Source organism: Copadichromis virginalis, linkage group LG17, assembly GCF_057382275.1.
Source record: "Copadichromis virginalis isolate Kocher_CV1m ecotype Utaka linkage group LG17, C_Virginalis_male_GT1.1, whole genome shotgun sequence".
In the NCBI taxonomy this organism is placed as follows: Eukaryota; Metazoa; Chordata; class Actinopteri; order Cichliformes; family Cichlidae; genus Copadichromis; species Copadichromis virginalis.
The window spans coordinates 6630964-6648453 of NC_140634.1; the positions used below are offsets into that span (position 1 = coordinate 6630964).

Here is a 17490-nt window from a genome sequence, read left to right on the forward strand (position 1 = left end):
ATTCATACCATCAGTGTGCAGTTGGCGCATTGTGTGCTTAGTAGATGATGGCTTGTGTGTACTGTTTGATACGGAAACACCATTTTTACAAAGGTGTGAAGAGTTAATCTAGCTGTGTTTGCTTTTGCAAGAGAACTACAATGTTTTGATTATTGGGTGACAGGTTTTCTTATTTGTGTGAAGAGTTTTGCAAAATTAGCCAATAGTTACAAAAAATGTGCTTAAGCAATCAGAAAAAACTGTAAATTGTTCCACAAAGTCTTGGCAATCAGGGAACAAAGAGAACAATCAGCCCAAATGACATGCATCAAATCTATTCAGTTTTTTGTGGAAAAAATGCCCGTGTTTGTTTTTATATATAGGGATGGAGTTAAGGACAATATATGACTTAATTTCTCTTTGCACAGCATCCATTTAATTCTTTGTTGTGTCTTTAGCTTCAAGCATATATGAAGCCCTGGGTGGGCTTGTTTGTTAGAGCTGGCCAAAACACTTGGCTTCACAGAGGAACAGCACAGTAACTCTTGTGGTTCTGCACTGCATAATCAGTGTACTCCACAGTCCTCTCATGTTTGATTTGCACAGTTTTCATTTCATAAACGCAGATTATGGACATTATATAAACAGAGTTGGACTCTGATTCCCTCACTTGTCTCTGATTTTTCTTTCTAAGCAGTCATCTTAAGCATGGAACTGAGCTTCACCAGAATGTCTTCCTTCCTTGGTTACTTTGATTTTTTTTCCCAAATAAACATTATTCCTTTATTTCCATTTCCATTATTCTGATTCCTGTACTGCTGATATGAAGAACATTTTAAAATAAAAGGTCTCCTCGTAACTCCCAGAAAATTTGCTGTCACAAGCTCGCTTGTTTGAGCATGGTAATAAAAAATCGATTGCTGACCAACACACAGGCCAGATAACTGTGAGTAACCTGCGGGCAACACTAGGCCACTAGGAAGAAAAAATGTATATTCCACAAATGGTTGCTGAAGGTTTGTTGGAGGTTGCCTGCTGTTGCTAGGGGAAGTCGGTCACAAGGAAGGGGCTGCATCAAAAACCTCCACATGATTGCTTTAGCTGCTTGCAGATAGATTCGTGGATTCATGTGTTCAATGACAAGTCCAATGCTTTTGCAAGAGAACAAACTTATCAGTAAGTACGATGTATGTGGGATGCGATAGGTTTCTGGGTACTTTCTCAACGTCGTTGCCCATATGTATCCGTTAAATTGCACCCCCTCTCCACAGTTTATCTTTGGCTAAAAGAGCAAACATCTGCCTCTCACAAAGAAACACTGACTGGAAAATGCTCAACTTAAAGTTTGTATTTAACTCGAACCTTAGTTTGGCTCTCTCATTTCGTCTGGTTTGCTTAATTCATCTCTCGAAACTCCAACTCTCCCACAGCTTCGTTCCCACAGAAAATTCTGTGTACACAAAAGCAGACACACACCAGTTTCTGGACAAGACTGAGCAGTTTAGTGAAGATAATGATTATGTTGACCAATCAAGGATTTTTCAAAAACAGTCATAAATATAATGAGATCCAAACTGGGCAGGGATAGCTCAGTAGGTAGAGTGGTTGCCCCATGATCGGAAGGTCGGGGGTTCGATTCCCCTTAACAGCTACCCTGAGGTACCCCTGAGCAAGGTACCGTCCCTACACACTGCTCCCCGGGCGCCCAATGGCTGCCCACTGCTTCACTGAGTGAATGGGTTAAATGCAGAGAGCAATTTCCCCACGGGGCTCAATAAAGTACAATAATGTACACACTTTCTTCTTCTAAACAAATCATCCAGAGAGCTTTATTTTTCCACATCATCAAATATAAAAACTATAAACGTAAAGTATATGTGTATGTGTTTGTCATTTAGTGCTCAGCCCTCCTGTGCTTACATCTGTTTCTTATCTGATGGATGGAGGGTGATTACACCCCTTGTTTTGTCTGCAGGCGGGGATGGTTTTGATTGACCAAACAGGCACAATTCAGGTAGCGTGGCTCTATCAGTATGCATCAGTAGCAGGAAGTTATCGTGCTGAAAGAGGCTCATTACTGGGCTGAAATCAGGGGTGATGATAGTTTACTGAACTCATTTCCCTGCAGGCTTTCTTTCATTATTGCTCTCTGTTTCTTTGTTTCATTTTGTACCCTTTTTTTTCTTTACTTACTTTCTTTCCTCTGTTGCTTTGCTGGATAGTGACCCAGCTTTAATTAACTTCACCTTTACCCACAGCTGGAAGCTGGAAGCACTATAGTGCGAGGCCTTCAGTGTATCTGTTGAATATGTTTAGTTAGCTTTGCAGCCACTCGTGTTTCTGAACCTGCGTTTTGTTGACAGGAGCCCCGACGGTCACACCCTTACTGTATGTATGTTCACTGAAACCATATAGAATACAATGTCGTGAAAAGGTACTGAGTAATGTGTGCAGTTTTCGAGCACGTATAGTTTGTCTCCTTGGCGGTTGTGTGGGTGTGCGGGTGTTTACATACATGTGCCTGCATGTGAGCGTTTGATTGTGCAAAAACTACTGCAAGGAAAATGCAGGCTGATGACAGGACACCATTTAGCTCCCCTGCCACATTAAAGGGACAGTCCGCAGAAAGGGTTTGAGTTTCAGCATCCTCCTTGTGCCAAATACCACAACACTCACCACGGGACAATTACATACAGAGTGGCTTTGTTACACAGGCATTGGCAGGACATCTTTCTCCTCCTTCTCTTTTTTCCTCTTGACCTCTCTTCTTTTGTCTTCTCCTCTTGTCTCTTTTTCTTTTTTCGCTCTTCGTTCTGCTCCCCGCTGCTTTATTATGAGTTATTATAACGGCTAATGAAGTGTGCAGGCACACCGCTCCAAAGAGCATTTTTATTTTCCATCAACTCAACTAATGAAAATTCATGGAAGCAGTTGTACATTAGGCACCAGCCTCTTGTCAATGGAAAAGCAGTAATACGGCGTAGTCCACTCACTAAAACAGGGTTGCCAAGCATAAGGCCTGGGTGCCAGAATCGGCCCACCAAAGACTCCGATCGGGCCCAATGGATACCTTTGGACATTTTGAAGAAGGGCATAAATTTTGGACTTTTAACTGTGTTTTCATACATTTGAAGGTATTTCCTCTCCAAGGGCATTCATACAACAACTAAGTAATAAAGTTATAGATAAAAAATTAAATGACAGAAAAGTTCCAATTTAAAATTAAAATGGAAAATATTGGGCATTTTCTTTGAATCAACAGTAAAGCTGAGCAGTGAGCTACCAGAATATTTTCTAGCTGTTAAAATGATACTTATTTGTCTCATATTAAGATATCTGAGGTGTTAAACTTGTTCACACTGACTGAAAGGGGAAACTTGAGTGGCCCGGTCCACTTGAAATCTAAGTGGGTTGTATGAGACCCGGGATTTGACATCCCTGAAGTACCAGATTACTGACATTCCAACATTCAGTACAGACAGAAATCATAAAAATTGCAGTAAAATGTAAACTACGGAGAGAAACAGAGCCCGAAGCAAACCAAGTATCAGGAAATAGGCACATTATGCCAATAGCGTAATTATTACTCCTTAAGTTTAAAAGCTGTCTAACTGCTTTAATGAATGCTTTCAGACTCATAATTACTTTTGAGAAACAAATCAGCAACAAATTCCAGAGCGTTTTCTTCTCTTTAACCGATTTCTGGACTTCCAGTGCATTTTGACTGAACGGCAGTGATAGATTGCACCACACTTGAGGTCAGAGCACATTTTTACCTTTTGCAGCCGTGAGAGGGTTAATGCGACAAATTGAGTATACACAGCGCTCCACAGTGAAGTTAAATAAGAAAATATCATTGCCTAATGTGCGTGAAACTGGACTTAACAGACACGGAACGTAATCTCGCCACCGATCTCGGTATGTTTATGGTCGTCTCATGACTTTTAAGATCGTTAGAAACAGTAACATAATCGGATTGGACAAATTCAATTTAAAAGTAAAACAAAACACAAAGTAGCAAAACGGCTGGATAAACAAGTTATGAAAACCAACAAGTGGCACGCGGAGACGGCTTCACTCGGGGAATATTTTCTGTTTGTGTGTGTCGTTGTCATAGATAAATATGAAACAGGTTCACAGCTTTCGGCAAAGCCCTGTGACAGAGCATTGTGTCTACGTGATGTCATGCTAAAGCATTTCCAGTTTTTATGTGTGGAAATGAAGTGCACACATCAGTGGTGGAGTGGAGGAGTAAATAAAAAGGAAAATTGGATGAAGGTTTACAGTCATTGTTCCAGCTGACTTTAAAAGCATCGACCTCCTGAAGGGTTTGATCTCGCTGCTGTAATTTTGAGATACAGGACTGTGTAGAGCACATGAAGAAAAGAGGTCATATTAAGGTTGGTGAAAAATGGGGAGAGAAGACGGTGGTGGGGTGGTACTTGTTAGTACCACAGTGCTGTGTTAAGCCCTCAGTCTTTATGGAAGAAGCTGTGAGTGTGTGTTCTACAACCTGCCAAGCACATGCACTGAGATAGAGGCCATGTGCTCAGGTTTTTACACCAAACACTCAAAGAACATAAAGTAGACACATTTTTTCCGATGACTTCTCTCTTCTTTTACAAAAGCCTTAAACAAAGACTGCCCACGATGAAGCTCAATATGTAGGTGGACACCTTTTGCGTGATTGCAGTTTTTCGTCTTACGCTGTACACGTTTTACTAAGTTACACTACACATTCTTCTGCCTGACTGCCCCTCCAACTTTTGTACAGACACTGCATCATCATTCCACCAACCACAACACGGGATGCTCACAGTGAAAGAAAGCTGGCCCGCACTCCAACCCAAGTAAAGTTTATTCAAACGAGGCTGTAATATGAATGAGCACTGTTTTATGCAGTTCTTCTATCACCAGCATGTTCACCTTCATAGACGTCGATGTTGATACGGTTAATTTTCTGACCGCTCTCTAACATTTTTCTGTTAACATTCCTTGGAAAACCTTGAAGTTAATCTTGCATGGAATACAGTAGTAAAAATCTGAGTGCTGGTGTACTCGCACAAGTAAGTGTGCGCCTCTATTTATACCCATCAACCTCTCTATTCACACACATCATTTTTCATTTGAGATTCTTCTGTAGGCCTATGTGCTTTTCCTCATTTGTTTGTCTTGGCCAGTTTGTGTAACCAGGAGCATTTCTGCATACCTAACACAGGTTTTGGGGTTGAGAGAACTTTCCAGAGGTTTTTCATGACATTAAGACCAATGTTTTTCCTGCACATTAAACTCTTAGGTGGCCCTCCAGATAGTTTTTTTTTTTTTACTGACCAGCTTAAGGGGAAAAATACGGTTCTGGAGGGAATCACGATTTAGTTCATCTTTGTATTGCAGTGTGTTCTAATAGCATTACCCTTCATGAATTGGTTTCGATGGCGAGGCACTTTTTGCTCGCTGTAATCATTCCTCTCATTCATAACAGTAATCAAGAGCTGTTTGTTTTGACTGTTTGAAAACAGGCACGAAACACTGGGAACCAGTCATTTTAAATTTGATTCTTCTTTTTTTCGAAGACCGCAACGCAGGTGATATTGCCTCATGAGCTCATACACATAAATCTGAGGGGGAAACCCTCTGGCATCATACAGCCATGATGAAAAGAGAAATTAGGTGTCACAACAGTGGCAACCACAAAATAACTTGTGAAACCAGGCTCTGAATATGTGTGTCTGAAAACACGGAGTTTGTTTTACCGCGTTTCTTTTTCACACAGCAGCATGTTTTATTTAATATCTGGCTCTGAGGTAGTACAGTAAGTGTTGTTTGATTTATGTCATCGTTCTTGGCTGTGTAGTACAATTTTCTTGATTTTCTTCATTCATGGTCTTGTTCGTACATACATATATACATATACACACACACACATACATATATATATGTATGTGTATATGTGTGTGCGTGTGTGTATCAGGTATAATAAATTGGCTTTGGCTTCAACAGGGCAAAAAATCAAAAACTTGCACTTTGCAGTTGTTTTTACTGCACTACAAACATCTTTAAGTACATTTAAAAAGAACAAAGAAAATACATACATTTCATAATCTGTAAAGAATGCATGCAAAGGGCATTTTTCTTCTAGTCACCTCCACATGATCACCATCTGTCTCTTCTTTCTCTCTCTCGTATTCTTTTCTTTTATCCTACCTACACTGCCTACCAGGACCTCACTTCATCCGCCTCGACGCTCCCATGAACAACATAACCACCTCCGTGGGCCAGACGGCCGAGCTTTTGTGTCGTGTCTCCGGAAACCCACCACCCACTGTGCGCTGGCTTAAGAACGACGCTCCTGTGGTACAGGAGCCGCGGCGGGTCTCCTACAGGTCCATGCTGTTTGGATCACGCCTCCGCATCCGCAGCCTGGACACTACTGACACGGGATACTTCCAGTGTGTGGCCACCAACATCCAGGGCTCTGTTTCCACTACGGGCGTGCTGTTTGTCAAGTTCGGTGAGAAGACTTTGTTACCAGTAGCATCTAAGCATCTGTGCATCTCAAACTGATAAAACAGCCAAACTTTTAAAAACTTACTGCCGTCCATTTCCCCCCCACCTATTTCTATTTCTTTTCCTAGAGATCTGGCTCCTCATAGCAGCACTCATCTCAGCTGATTCTTCTTGTAGCTGGCAGCTTGCACAGAGAAAAATCTGGAAACAATATTGTTTATCCTGTAGTAAAAAAAATCCCCTTGTCTTCTTTTCCAGATCCAGATCCGCTCCCTACGTCTCTGCCAAAAGAGCCCATGTAAGTCGCTTTTCCTCTAACCATTTTTCTCTCTGTCAGTCTATTCATTACCACAATACAAGGGACAGCTTCAGATAAGTTCGTTTGTGAGCAGATCCCACAGACAACTTGCAGATTATGAGAGAATTGCATTTTACATATTGCTGGAACTTTAAAACTAAAGAAAGACCTGCTCGTGCATGTGTCACAAGCACCTCATCGGTTTAGGTTAGTAAAACATGCAACTTGCAGGTCTTATGAACCAAAAAGATAATATACACTGTAATTTTGTTTAATATTTACTCTGATAATTATTTTAACTAAAGACACATATTAGTGTATGGAGCATTCCTACTTCATACTGAAGTCTGCACATGCAGTTTTGAAAGTGGAAAACACAGCGATGATTTGTTTGTCCAGCTACAGCAATTCAATGCTGGTTTGCAAAGAGCTACCCTAAGACGTCCTATAAAGCATATTCATTGAGTAATCACTCACTTTATAACAAGGCCTGGTCTGTAATTTTCCATTTTATTGGTACAGGTCTCATGGGGAACTAAATGAATATTTAATATGAGCCTTTAAAGCTCAGATCTCTCCTGTTCTAGAAAGCTTTTCCACCCAACTGTAGACACGCACATGGTCCATATTTGAATATTTCAGTCCACGGTTTGGGATGTGGACTGTTGGGCCGTCTCACACACACACACACACACACACACACACACATGCATGCACGCACACGCACACACACGCACACACACACCCACACACACACACACACACACACACACACACTTGCGCGCAGAGTTTGGGGCCCAAAGCAGACACTGACACACACAGTGCTTTGTCTCTATATAGCATCTAATACACTGATGCTCATATTGGAGAAAGTGGGTTACTTCACTTACACACACAACAACTTTAATGAGCAAACAGGGTTTGGTTCATAATGTTAACAAATGCGAAACCTGTGCCATTCATTCAGTTTTAGAGGAAAACGAATAAAAATGATCCAGATCCATAACAGAATGCCCACAGTGCATCACTCCACCAAGTTTCATGAAATTGGACCTGCTGTTTTTTTGTGTTGACAGACAAAATGCATTGAAAGCATTGATCTGATTTCTAGTCTATAATTAAGTTAGAAAGACGAAGTTTGACAACCTCCCCCCTCAGTATATACATCAATAACAATAGTGTTTGACAACTATTAGAATAGTTTCCAAAGGTAGCTGCATAATCAGAGCCCACCTTCACTAACTTCTGATTACAGTCATTCTGCCCTGTAAGTGGGCCTTAAAATTTGACAGAAACAGCTGAGTTCAGAAAAGAGCAGATCCAGGAGTATAAAGCGAGAATGAATTCTGTCTTCTGGTGACCTTGGTCGATTGCTTGAACTCTCCCTTAAATAATGCTGTCTAAAAAGACTTGCATATTTTGTAAGTGGTTTTTGTTAAATGATACTTTAAAGTCACCTAATTCAATACCAGCAACAAACGCACCCACAATGCTAATCCTCTAATATGAACATGCAAATAAAATTAAAGGAGGCCTTAAGTGGCAAATAAAAACCAAGTTCTACAAAATTCTTTTAGACAGCATCAAAATACGTTCCATAAAACATTTTCATGTTCTTGGCACTCTAACGCTGCCCAAATCAAAATTTTCTTTGTGTCTGGCATGCTTCCTTCGTTTTGTTTTAACGTCTCCCCGGTTATTGGATAAAACCTCTTTGAATTTTTTTCAGTTCGTTTGATTCTTGCAGGATCAAAAGAGACGAAGCTGGATGATTTTCCCCAATGACATTATGGCGAGGCTCGCTGCCATGTTCCATGCGGCGTCCTGTGAATCAAAACTGCTGGCACAAAACGCATGTCAGACACTTAGTATATCCAGTCACACGCTGGCATGAGCGCGGCCTCATGCACGGCCTCGTGCACACGCGCCCCGCTCCCTCTTAAAACATCTGTTTCTGCCGTTTCTTTTTGTTTACATGTTTTTTTGGTGTCTTCCTGTGCAGCCAAATTACAGCTTTCACAGATGATGCAGTTGGTTCACAAAAGAATCACAATGCACTTTCTCAAGGGAAACATCAATAAAAAGAAGAAATTTCAAAGAGACTTTTGGCTTCGCAGTACGGTCGTGCTGGAAATAAACTGAAATGGAAAATTGAATGAGATTTCAAGTAGGAGGAAGTGATTTTAGCCTCCTTCTGCTACATACTGACATTCACTCACCAGCCACTTCATTAGATACACCTTACTAGAGTTTGATCGGACTCTCTTTTGCTTTCAGAACTGCTTTAATTCTTGATGAGCAAAGTATGGTCGATTATACGATGCTGTCACGTCAATATGGACAAAAATGGGAGGAGGAATGTTTCCATGGCCTTCCTGAAACTATGCTATGAGGGGAAAACTAAGGCAGGCTGAGATATTTAAACAATACTTAATTGGTGGTAAGGTACCCAATTTGTGCCAAGAAAAACCAGAACACCACCAGCAGTTTGAACAATTAGTACAAGGCAAGATAGAAAATTCTGACCATGCAGTGTGAGCGTTGTAGTTAGAAATTGCGACTCATCAGACCTTCGAACATTTTTCCAATCTCCTGTCGTCCCATTTTGCTGAGTTGTGATTTTAGCTGAGAGCAGTGGCACCTTTTGTGGTCTTCTGCTGCTGTAGCCCTTCAATGTTTGTGTTGTGTGATCAGAGATGCTCTTCTGCATATTTTGGGTATAACAGGTTTTTCGTTTAAATAGTTCTTTTTATTTTTTTAAAACCTACTTTTTGTCACGGCGAGTGAGGTGAGCCGTGTGGAGGCAATGAAGGAGGATCCAAACGCGGGCAGTCGTGAAGGTGTGAAGGTGGTTTATTGAGCATGAAAGTAAATACAAACGGCAAAGGGAGCTATGACTAACTAGACTGGGAACAAACTAACTACAGAACACGAACCTGAATATGAGCAGAAACACTTGGCGGTTGACAGCAGGGAAACACACAGATGACGCAGGGTGAAATACACAGACGGACCAGCAACTACAATGACGGCAGACATGACTTAAATACACAGAGAATCACAGGGGAATTACACACAGGTGGTGGACACAGCTGGGAATAATCAACAAGACGAGACAAAGGTAAAACTGAACACACTCACATGAGACGCAGACCATCACAATAAAACAGGAACAAGCAACCATCACACTAAGACACAAACTCGACATAGAGAGACAGACAGAAAATGGCACATGGAGCTAGACAAATACTAAGCAGACACAACTGAAGAACAAATCCTAAACACCACAGAAACATGAAACTCAAATAATAAACATCATCATAATCAACACTACAAGAGAACAAGAAAACAATCCCTGATGCAAACTAAAACCAAAACATAATAAAACTCAAACTACTGGGTCCGACGGACCCAGAACCGTGACACTTTTATTCCTTGTTGTCGGTTGATTGTCACCTTATAGTCACAAAGTAAGTATCTTTTCTTATTTGTGTTACTTCTCCCTTCCCATTAGCTCATTCTCCACTGCCCTCTAACACCAATAAGGCATTTTCTTTTTTTGTGTGTCATTTTCAGACCGTTCTCTGTAAACCCTAGAGATGGTTGCATGCAAAAACACCAGCTGATCAACTCTTTCAATCATGCCACGTTCAAGTCACCGTTCTTCCCCTTTTGGATGCTTGGTTTGAAACTAGCACTTGAACAAGTGTATGTTATTATAACTGGGACAGTGCCAAACATTCCAGTTGTCACACAAAACCACAATTTTCAAGCATTCTAGTTAAAATACACCCATATGCTATGTATAAAAGATTTATTTTCATTGTCAAAGTATCATTTTAAACCATGAGGTTTCTGCTCTTGCATCATAGTCACACATCATTTTATGGTAACGTTTGTTAAGGTTTATAAACTGCTTTCAAAGGCTTTATACTAGTGATAAAAGTTGGCACAAAGAAAACTTTGATCCAGCAGAACACAGTGATCAGCCTGAGCCTTGAAAAGCTCATCGAGTTAGCTCTTCAACAAACTAGACACATTGTACGCCATGGGTGTGGAAGAAATTACCTTCTCCTCACCTTGTTTTCTTTTCTGTCGACTTTTAAAGGAAAGGGTTGCAGTCAAGCGGAAGCAGCGCGAGCTCGAGTCATTACAGTCATTACAGCCTTCATTTAAATAGACAGGTGCCTCCTTTGACAACAGTGGAGGTGCGGTGGCGGCGGGCTGCTGCTCATCATTAGTGTCACGGCCAGCTTATTAGCTGTAAAGTTAGGGTGGCAGCCATCAAGAAGACAAGTTCACCTAATGATGACACTTGGTGACCTTTGGCCAGTTACCTCATACCACAGCTGTTCAGCAATCAAAACGTCTGCTCCTTTAGAGTTTTCTGAAAGACATCTGGTTTAGAAGCTTGTCAGTTTGTGTGAATTGTATTCATTTACCCTGCACTGTTTTTTTTTCTTTCTTTCACCTCCTGCTCCCAAGAAGCTGAAAGTGACAGCGGTGTTGTAGGGAAGAATTATCCGCAAGTATTGCTCATAAATTTTGGGGAAAATTTCTCGCCACCCACCTTGTTGAACCTGAACGCAAACTTCAGGTCCTCTGTGCTGCCTTTGCTTCAGCCTGGGCTGAGATTTCCATCCCCTCTGAGCCGAACTAAAAAGTATACACTCTGTGGTGTGCAAAGGATTACAGTGTGTGTCCCGAGGGTTTGGTTTTTAGTGCGGAGAGCCTCGAGGTTTCAGCTCACAATCCAAGCAGTTTGTGTTGAATGGAGCTGCCTGAGACCAGAGGAAGGAAGTGCAGTAAAGCAGGTCTGAAATTAGGGGGGGAAAGACACGTAGATGATTGAGAGATGGAAAGAGACATCTTAAAGTTTAAAGCATGGCATTTTGGAATGTTAAAGGTTTGGTGAAATGAAGATATTTCAGAGCTTCTGTCTTTCCAGATGCCAACAGCTAAAAATGAGCAGCACCAATAGATGGTCAGTAATTAAATATGGATATGTGGCTATGCGTGGCATGTCTGTTTACTTATTCTTTCTGTTTCTGTTGTTCCAGGTATGGAACAGTGGAAACCTGAAAATTGTTTTAATTTTCAGGTTACAGCCGAAACATTATGCCAGTTTCGCAACCCTCTTAATCGCAAATTTTGTCATTTTAGGATACTTTTGCTAAGAGTTGGATGAGATGAGTTATGTGTACATGATGACCCACGGCACACTGCTTTGCAGCCACTCCGGTTAGGCAGCTTTACAGCCGCCTCTCTCCAGTGTAGTACACACAGCTCTCCTGTCAGGTCCCGGCATCCCACTCAAATAGGGAAGGCATAATTATACCATGAAAATCAGCTGTGTCAGTCAGCCTTCCCCTGACACCACCCCTCCCCTACAGCTGAGCCATGTACCACACCCCACCACAGTGTATATGTACATTTTTAATATTAACTTACTGTAAATTAGTGTTCATTGGTAGTGCCTGTAATGTTATTTTGTCTTATGTGATGGATATGTTGCACGAATCAGTTGTGTTTTCATACACCAGCGAAGCAAGCAAGCGCCGCTGCTCTAAATTTTAGAAATTCGATGTAAAACGCGACGTAGCTTGCGGCCAGTGCAGCCAGTGCAGGTGGCCAGCAGGGGGCGACTCCTGTGGTTGCAACAGACAAGTGTGGGCCTAACTTGTCCGAGTGCAGACCAGAAATCCTTTGCTATTGTCCAACAATAAAATTGCAACACAACAATATGAACTGTATTTTTAATTGTTTTATAGTGATAAGCTAAAAGTGTTATTTTTGAGGCTTCCTATGTCCGTGTTTCCAGCCTTTGATCGAAGCCATTTCACTTGTACAAACATTGTAGCTTTATATTTACAGCCATGCATGGTGTATTTTCCTCTAATATCTGAAAATGTGCCTTCAGGTCCACCTGTCATCTGTCCAAGTTAAGCTTCAACGCCTAATTGCTGTGAGTTACTTTTGACTCGCATCAAATCTAAAGCGCTGATTCAGTCCACAGTCCACTATTATATCAGCAGTTACCATAATTAAGAAGCAGATTACTGTGTCAGGGCTCCTGCTTGACATTCTCCTCCATCTTCTCTCCACCTTGGAGATGTTTTCACAGAGCCTGCACAAACACAGGGAGAGGGGGGAAAAGTCTCGCCTGCCAAAATTAGAGCGCCCCAACTTTATTCATTCCCTTTTTTTCTGCCTATGCACGGCGAGTGGGGTGAAGGGAGTGAAAGACAAATACTGTTAGCAGAGTAGGAGGACGATGGCACCATTAACATTTGGGAGTTGCATGTTTTTCTTTGATGCCGGAGTCCGGTCGGGGTCGGGGGCACTCAGGTGTGATTAGCCGCGTGAGCCGGCGTGAGATTCCGATGTAAGCTCCCATCAGAGGCAGTTAAATACTCCCAGAAAAAGCTAGCATCTAAAGTCTCTTTTTCTGTCTGCATTCGAACGAGACTCACATTAGGCTGAACCTGATCTTTAAATGCCTTTTTTTTTTTTACTTGAATTATAATGTTAAAACACTAAAGGGAGGCACTGAATGCATGACTTGGAAGTTTGCATCATTCATATGGTTAAAGCAGCTGTAAAATATAAAACCTGAAAGATTTTTGTGTTGGTGCCAAACCCACAGAGGTATCACCCAACTCTACATTTCCTTTTAGTTCTGCAGAGCTTTGACCCAAAACCCACAATACAGTTTCTGCATGGAAGTGAAAGGCACACAGGTGTGATTAGCAGCTAGCAGACCAGATATTTTTCCTCAATACTGGTGGAGACCAAAAGCAAAGCCATAATAATATTGATCATACATTTACTAGATGACAAGAAACACAACTAACGTAAGTTAAATGCCGGTGGTGTTTTGTGTCTGCTGGGATGTGTTTTCCATCTTCCTACAGATTACAGGTTATTTGCTCTGCCCTTCCTGAAGTCCAAGATAAACTAAAGAACTTATCTTGGACTTCAGGAAGGGCAGAGCAGACCCGGCCCCACTTTACATTCACGGGAGCTGTGTGGAGAGGGTACACTCCATGAGGTTTCTGGGCGTGCAGATATCTGATGACCTCTCCTGGACTGCAAATACTACAGCGGTGGTTAAAAAGGCCCAGCAGCGTCTCCACTTTCTGAGAGTGCTCAGGAGGAACAACCCAGAGGAGAGGCTGCTGGTGACATTTTACAGAGCCACCATAGAGAGCATCCTAACGTACGGCATAACAACATGGTATGCAGGGTGCTCAGCTGCAGACAGGAAAGTACTGCAGAGGGTCATCAACACAGCCCAGAAGATCACTGGCTGCTCTCTGGAGGTCACTGCAAACTCTCGGTACCTCAGCAGAGCTGGCAATATCATCCTGGAGGTCACTGCAAACTCTCGGTACCTCAGCAGAGCTGGCAATATCATCAAGGACTACTCTCACCCCAGCAACCAACTGTTTGAACTATTACCGTCAGGCCGACGGTACAGGTCACATAAAACCAGGACAAACAGATTCAGGGATAGCTTCTTTCCCAGAGCTATCACCGTAGTAAATAAGCACAAAAACAATTGAACCTATTCCATACCGTCACTGTCATTATATTATGCTGCTATTCATACTGTCATTATATTAATGCTGCTATCCTGTATATATTGTACATACTATTGTTTGAGTACTTACGATTGTTTTTTTGTACTTTTTATATTTTACATTTATATTTATTATTGAAACTTGCACCAAGGGAGTGGCACTCCAATTTCGTTGTACTCTGTACAATGACAATAAAGGCTATTCTATTCTATTTCCTAGTTCCTTTTCAGATTTTCAGAAACAGCAGCTTATATATGTTTCCCCCCCTCAAAATAAAGATGTTGACTTACTGGATATACACAGTTTTAATCTGACAGAAGCAATAAACACACTTTACGTAACACAGCCGCCGATCCCAGAGTCTCTGTCTGTGTTTATAATACAGGGGTTTTCTCGCTGTTTGAAAAGATTAATAACACTGCACCCCGGCTGTCGAGGCTGTTTAAATTTCGCAAAACTTTCCCCCGCTGCTTTTCTCTCGGCGCTGGTAAAAAAAAAAAAACTTAAGAAAATCACAAAAATGGCTGTTTTCTTTTTTTCTTATTTCCTCCTTTCCCTCTCCTGTGCCTCCTTTCTCCTCAGTCCACTCTGTGCCGAAGAATAAAAGAGAGGCAGGTTTAACAGAGAACAGATTCTCTCAGCTCTGTTTTCTCTGGCTCCTTTTTTTATTTGGTCAGAGCTCTAACCTTTCTGCTCATTGCTTACACTTAATCTTCCTTTCACTCGCTTCGACGTATCCCCCTTTTTAGGAAGTGAACGGTTGAATGCGCTCGATGAAGGACGCGCTGTGCTGGTTTACTCATCATTAGTGTCCATCAAGAGCTGAAAGTCTTTATTGTATCAAAATTTCTGTTGTAGTGAGTGTGTATATATATATATGTGTGTGTGTGTGTGTGTGTAATATCTTTTTTTTACTTTTTATAAGCTTGCGATTAATTTGCCGGTTGATCTCTCGTTTACATGTAACTTGATGACTTGAGGTGATTGCTCCAATCAGGTGTGTTTAACTGTAATATAGTGTAAACGCACATTCAGTCTTAACTTTTCCTGTGTGTGTGTGTGTGTGTGTGTGTGTGTGTGTGTGTGTGTGTGTGTGTGTGTGTGTGTGTGTGTGTGTGTGTGTGTGTGTGTGTGTATATACATATGTCCTCTGTATCTCAGTGTGCATGTGGCTGTGTGGCAAGAAACCAACCAACACACTGTATAAGGCTCTGTAATTAGCCAGCTGTCAACACACTAGATTAAATCGACCTTGGAGCTGAGGAGACAACGGCCCGGAGGCGTGCTCCGCCTTTTAGCCTGCTGGCAATCCTGTTGTACACTCAAAGCATCAAAGGGTTTAAAAAAAAATAAAAATCCAGGCGCAATTTGACTTTGTATAGACGGGACCATGGCGTGTGTGTGTCCCACGGTGCTGGGGCTGATTGACAAATTAGTTTGAGGAAGTCGTTTTCATAACGTGTAATGACTTGAAGATGCCACACAAAGTTGATGCTGTAGCTTGACGAGGCTCGTGCGCCTGCAGTAATCAAAACAGACTGATTGAGACCCTGAAAAGTCTTTTCTTCCTCATGTAGAGCAGCTGTTATGAAATGTTTGTGCTTGCAATATCTATGTAATTGGCACCGATTTATTAATACGGCTTGTAATTGCACACTTGATGTACAGCACTGCCTTCTAGGTGTGTTCTGCAAGCAGGGGGGAGGATACAGCGATGCCGTCGAGGGTTTTTTAATCTGGCAACGATCAGCAAAGCATGCAAAATTAAACCACAATTAAGCTTTTAAATTGAATAATTATTTAGGGAATCTATTACAGATTTTCAGCTCAAGGCTGTATCTTGTATTTCCCTCTCAAGATCTTCCAGCTCTTAGGCAACAAGAGACCGCAGTCACGTAGTTTAATCAGTATAGGGCCGTTTCTGTAGGGTGTTATCTTCTCAGTAAGCATTTCTTTTGAGTTTAGGCTCACCTATTGTCTTTGTGGTTACTAGCTTCTTCTTTTTTTTACACTGACTGCAGTGTTTTATGTGGTGCATTCACATTTTATCTGCTGCCTTCCAGTGAAACTCTGGGTAATTACATTTTTCCACATATGGCAAGTTTCCTTAAAACTCTCTCTTGTTATTGCACAGCTACTAAGGTGCCTTACAATGAGTAGACCAGCCTGATGAATGTGAATCTGCACCAGCTGGTTAACATAGCTTAGCATCAAAACTGAGAACAGGGAATGAGCCAGCCTGCTGCTGTCCAAAGTAAACAAAATTCAAACTGTTTGTTTAGTCCATTGAAAACACTGAAATGCATCAACTGCCTTCAGGACTCCCAGAAAGCACCACACATAACCTCCTGCAACCCTACAATCTGGGTTTTGGTTTTTTTTAAATCACTTTAGCAGTTTTACAGATAACACAATCAACATATAAAATGTGAATCTGTGGTGTTGGACAAAGCCGAGGTAGCTGCTTCCTTTATTTATGTCATCATGCTAGCAACCCCTGGCGATAGAGTCGCATTCAGCATACAAACGTTATTTCTTAACTTCAGGAAGAAGGTGAACATGCTGTTTGGCTAACCGGTTGCCTTATTTGATATTAACAAAACCCCAAATGCATGCTAACTCTGAAACGAGGCGCAAAAAAGTGTCCTGTTAGTTCAGAGAGATATGCAGGCCCGCCATTTCAAAACCACTCGCCCATTAAACCCCCCAGCCCGCAGCATAGTGCATGTGCTGTTTTTGGTCACAATAGACTCTTACTGAGACTGTGAACTTGTGTGCTGTATTGAGAAACCCTGGATTTTGGTTTCACTTCTTCGCACCTCGGTGCCAGTGTCAACACGGCTGCGGTTCTCTGATGCTGGCCAGGACTGATTATGATTTGCTCTACACCACAAGCATCGCACCCATTCAGACTGAGGGGATGACAGGCCCTCTCAATTTTTGGATGCATTTCTTCTCGACCACATGCTGATTTTCTTCAGCGCTTCAGACTAACACATGGGGCTCTTCTCTCTCTTTTAATTTTAGGAGTAGGGGGAACACATCTGTCACACTGAAAGTCTTTTTTCTTGCCATTCGGACTTGCACGCAAATGGCTCTGTGAGTTTTCTCAACCTGCTTGCA

At 41.8% G+C, this 17490-nt stretch overlaps 1 protein-coding gene across 1 annotated transcript in view; it reads left to right on the plus strand.

The window, feature by feature from the left end:
• The window catches only part of LOC146688896 (inactive tyrosine-protein kinase transmembrane receptor ROR1-like), a 135111-nt gene that overhangs the window by 89790 nt on the left and 27831 nt on the right, over window positions 1–17490 (plus strand). Inside the window, exons 3-4 of the mRNA XM_085437603.1 lie at window positions 6200–6490; window positions 6745–6784. Of these exons, the coding sequence (XP_085293729.1) occupies window positions 6200–6490; window positions 6745–6784 (331 nt within the window). The remainder of the gene's footprint in view (window positions 1–6199; window positions 6491–6744; window positions 6785–17490) is intronic.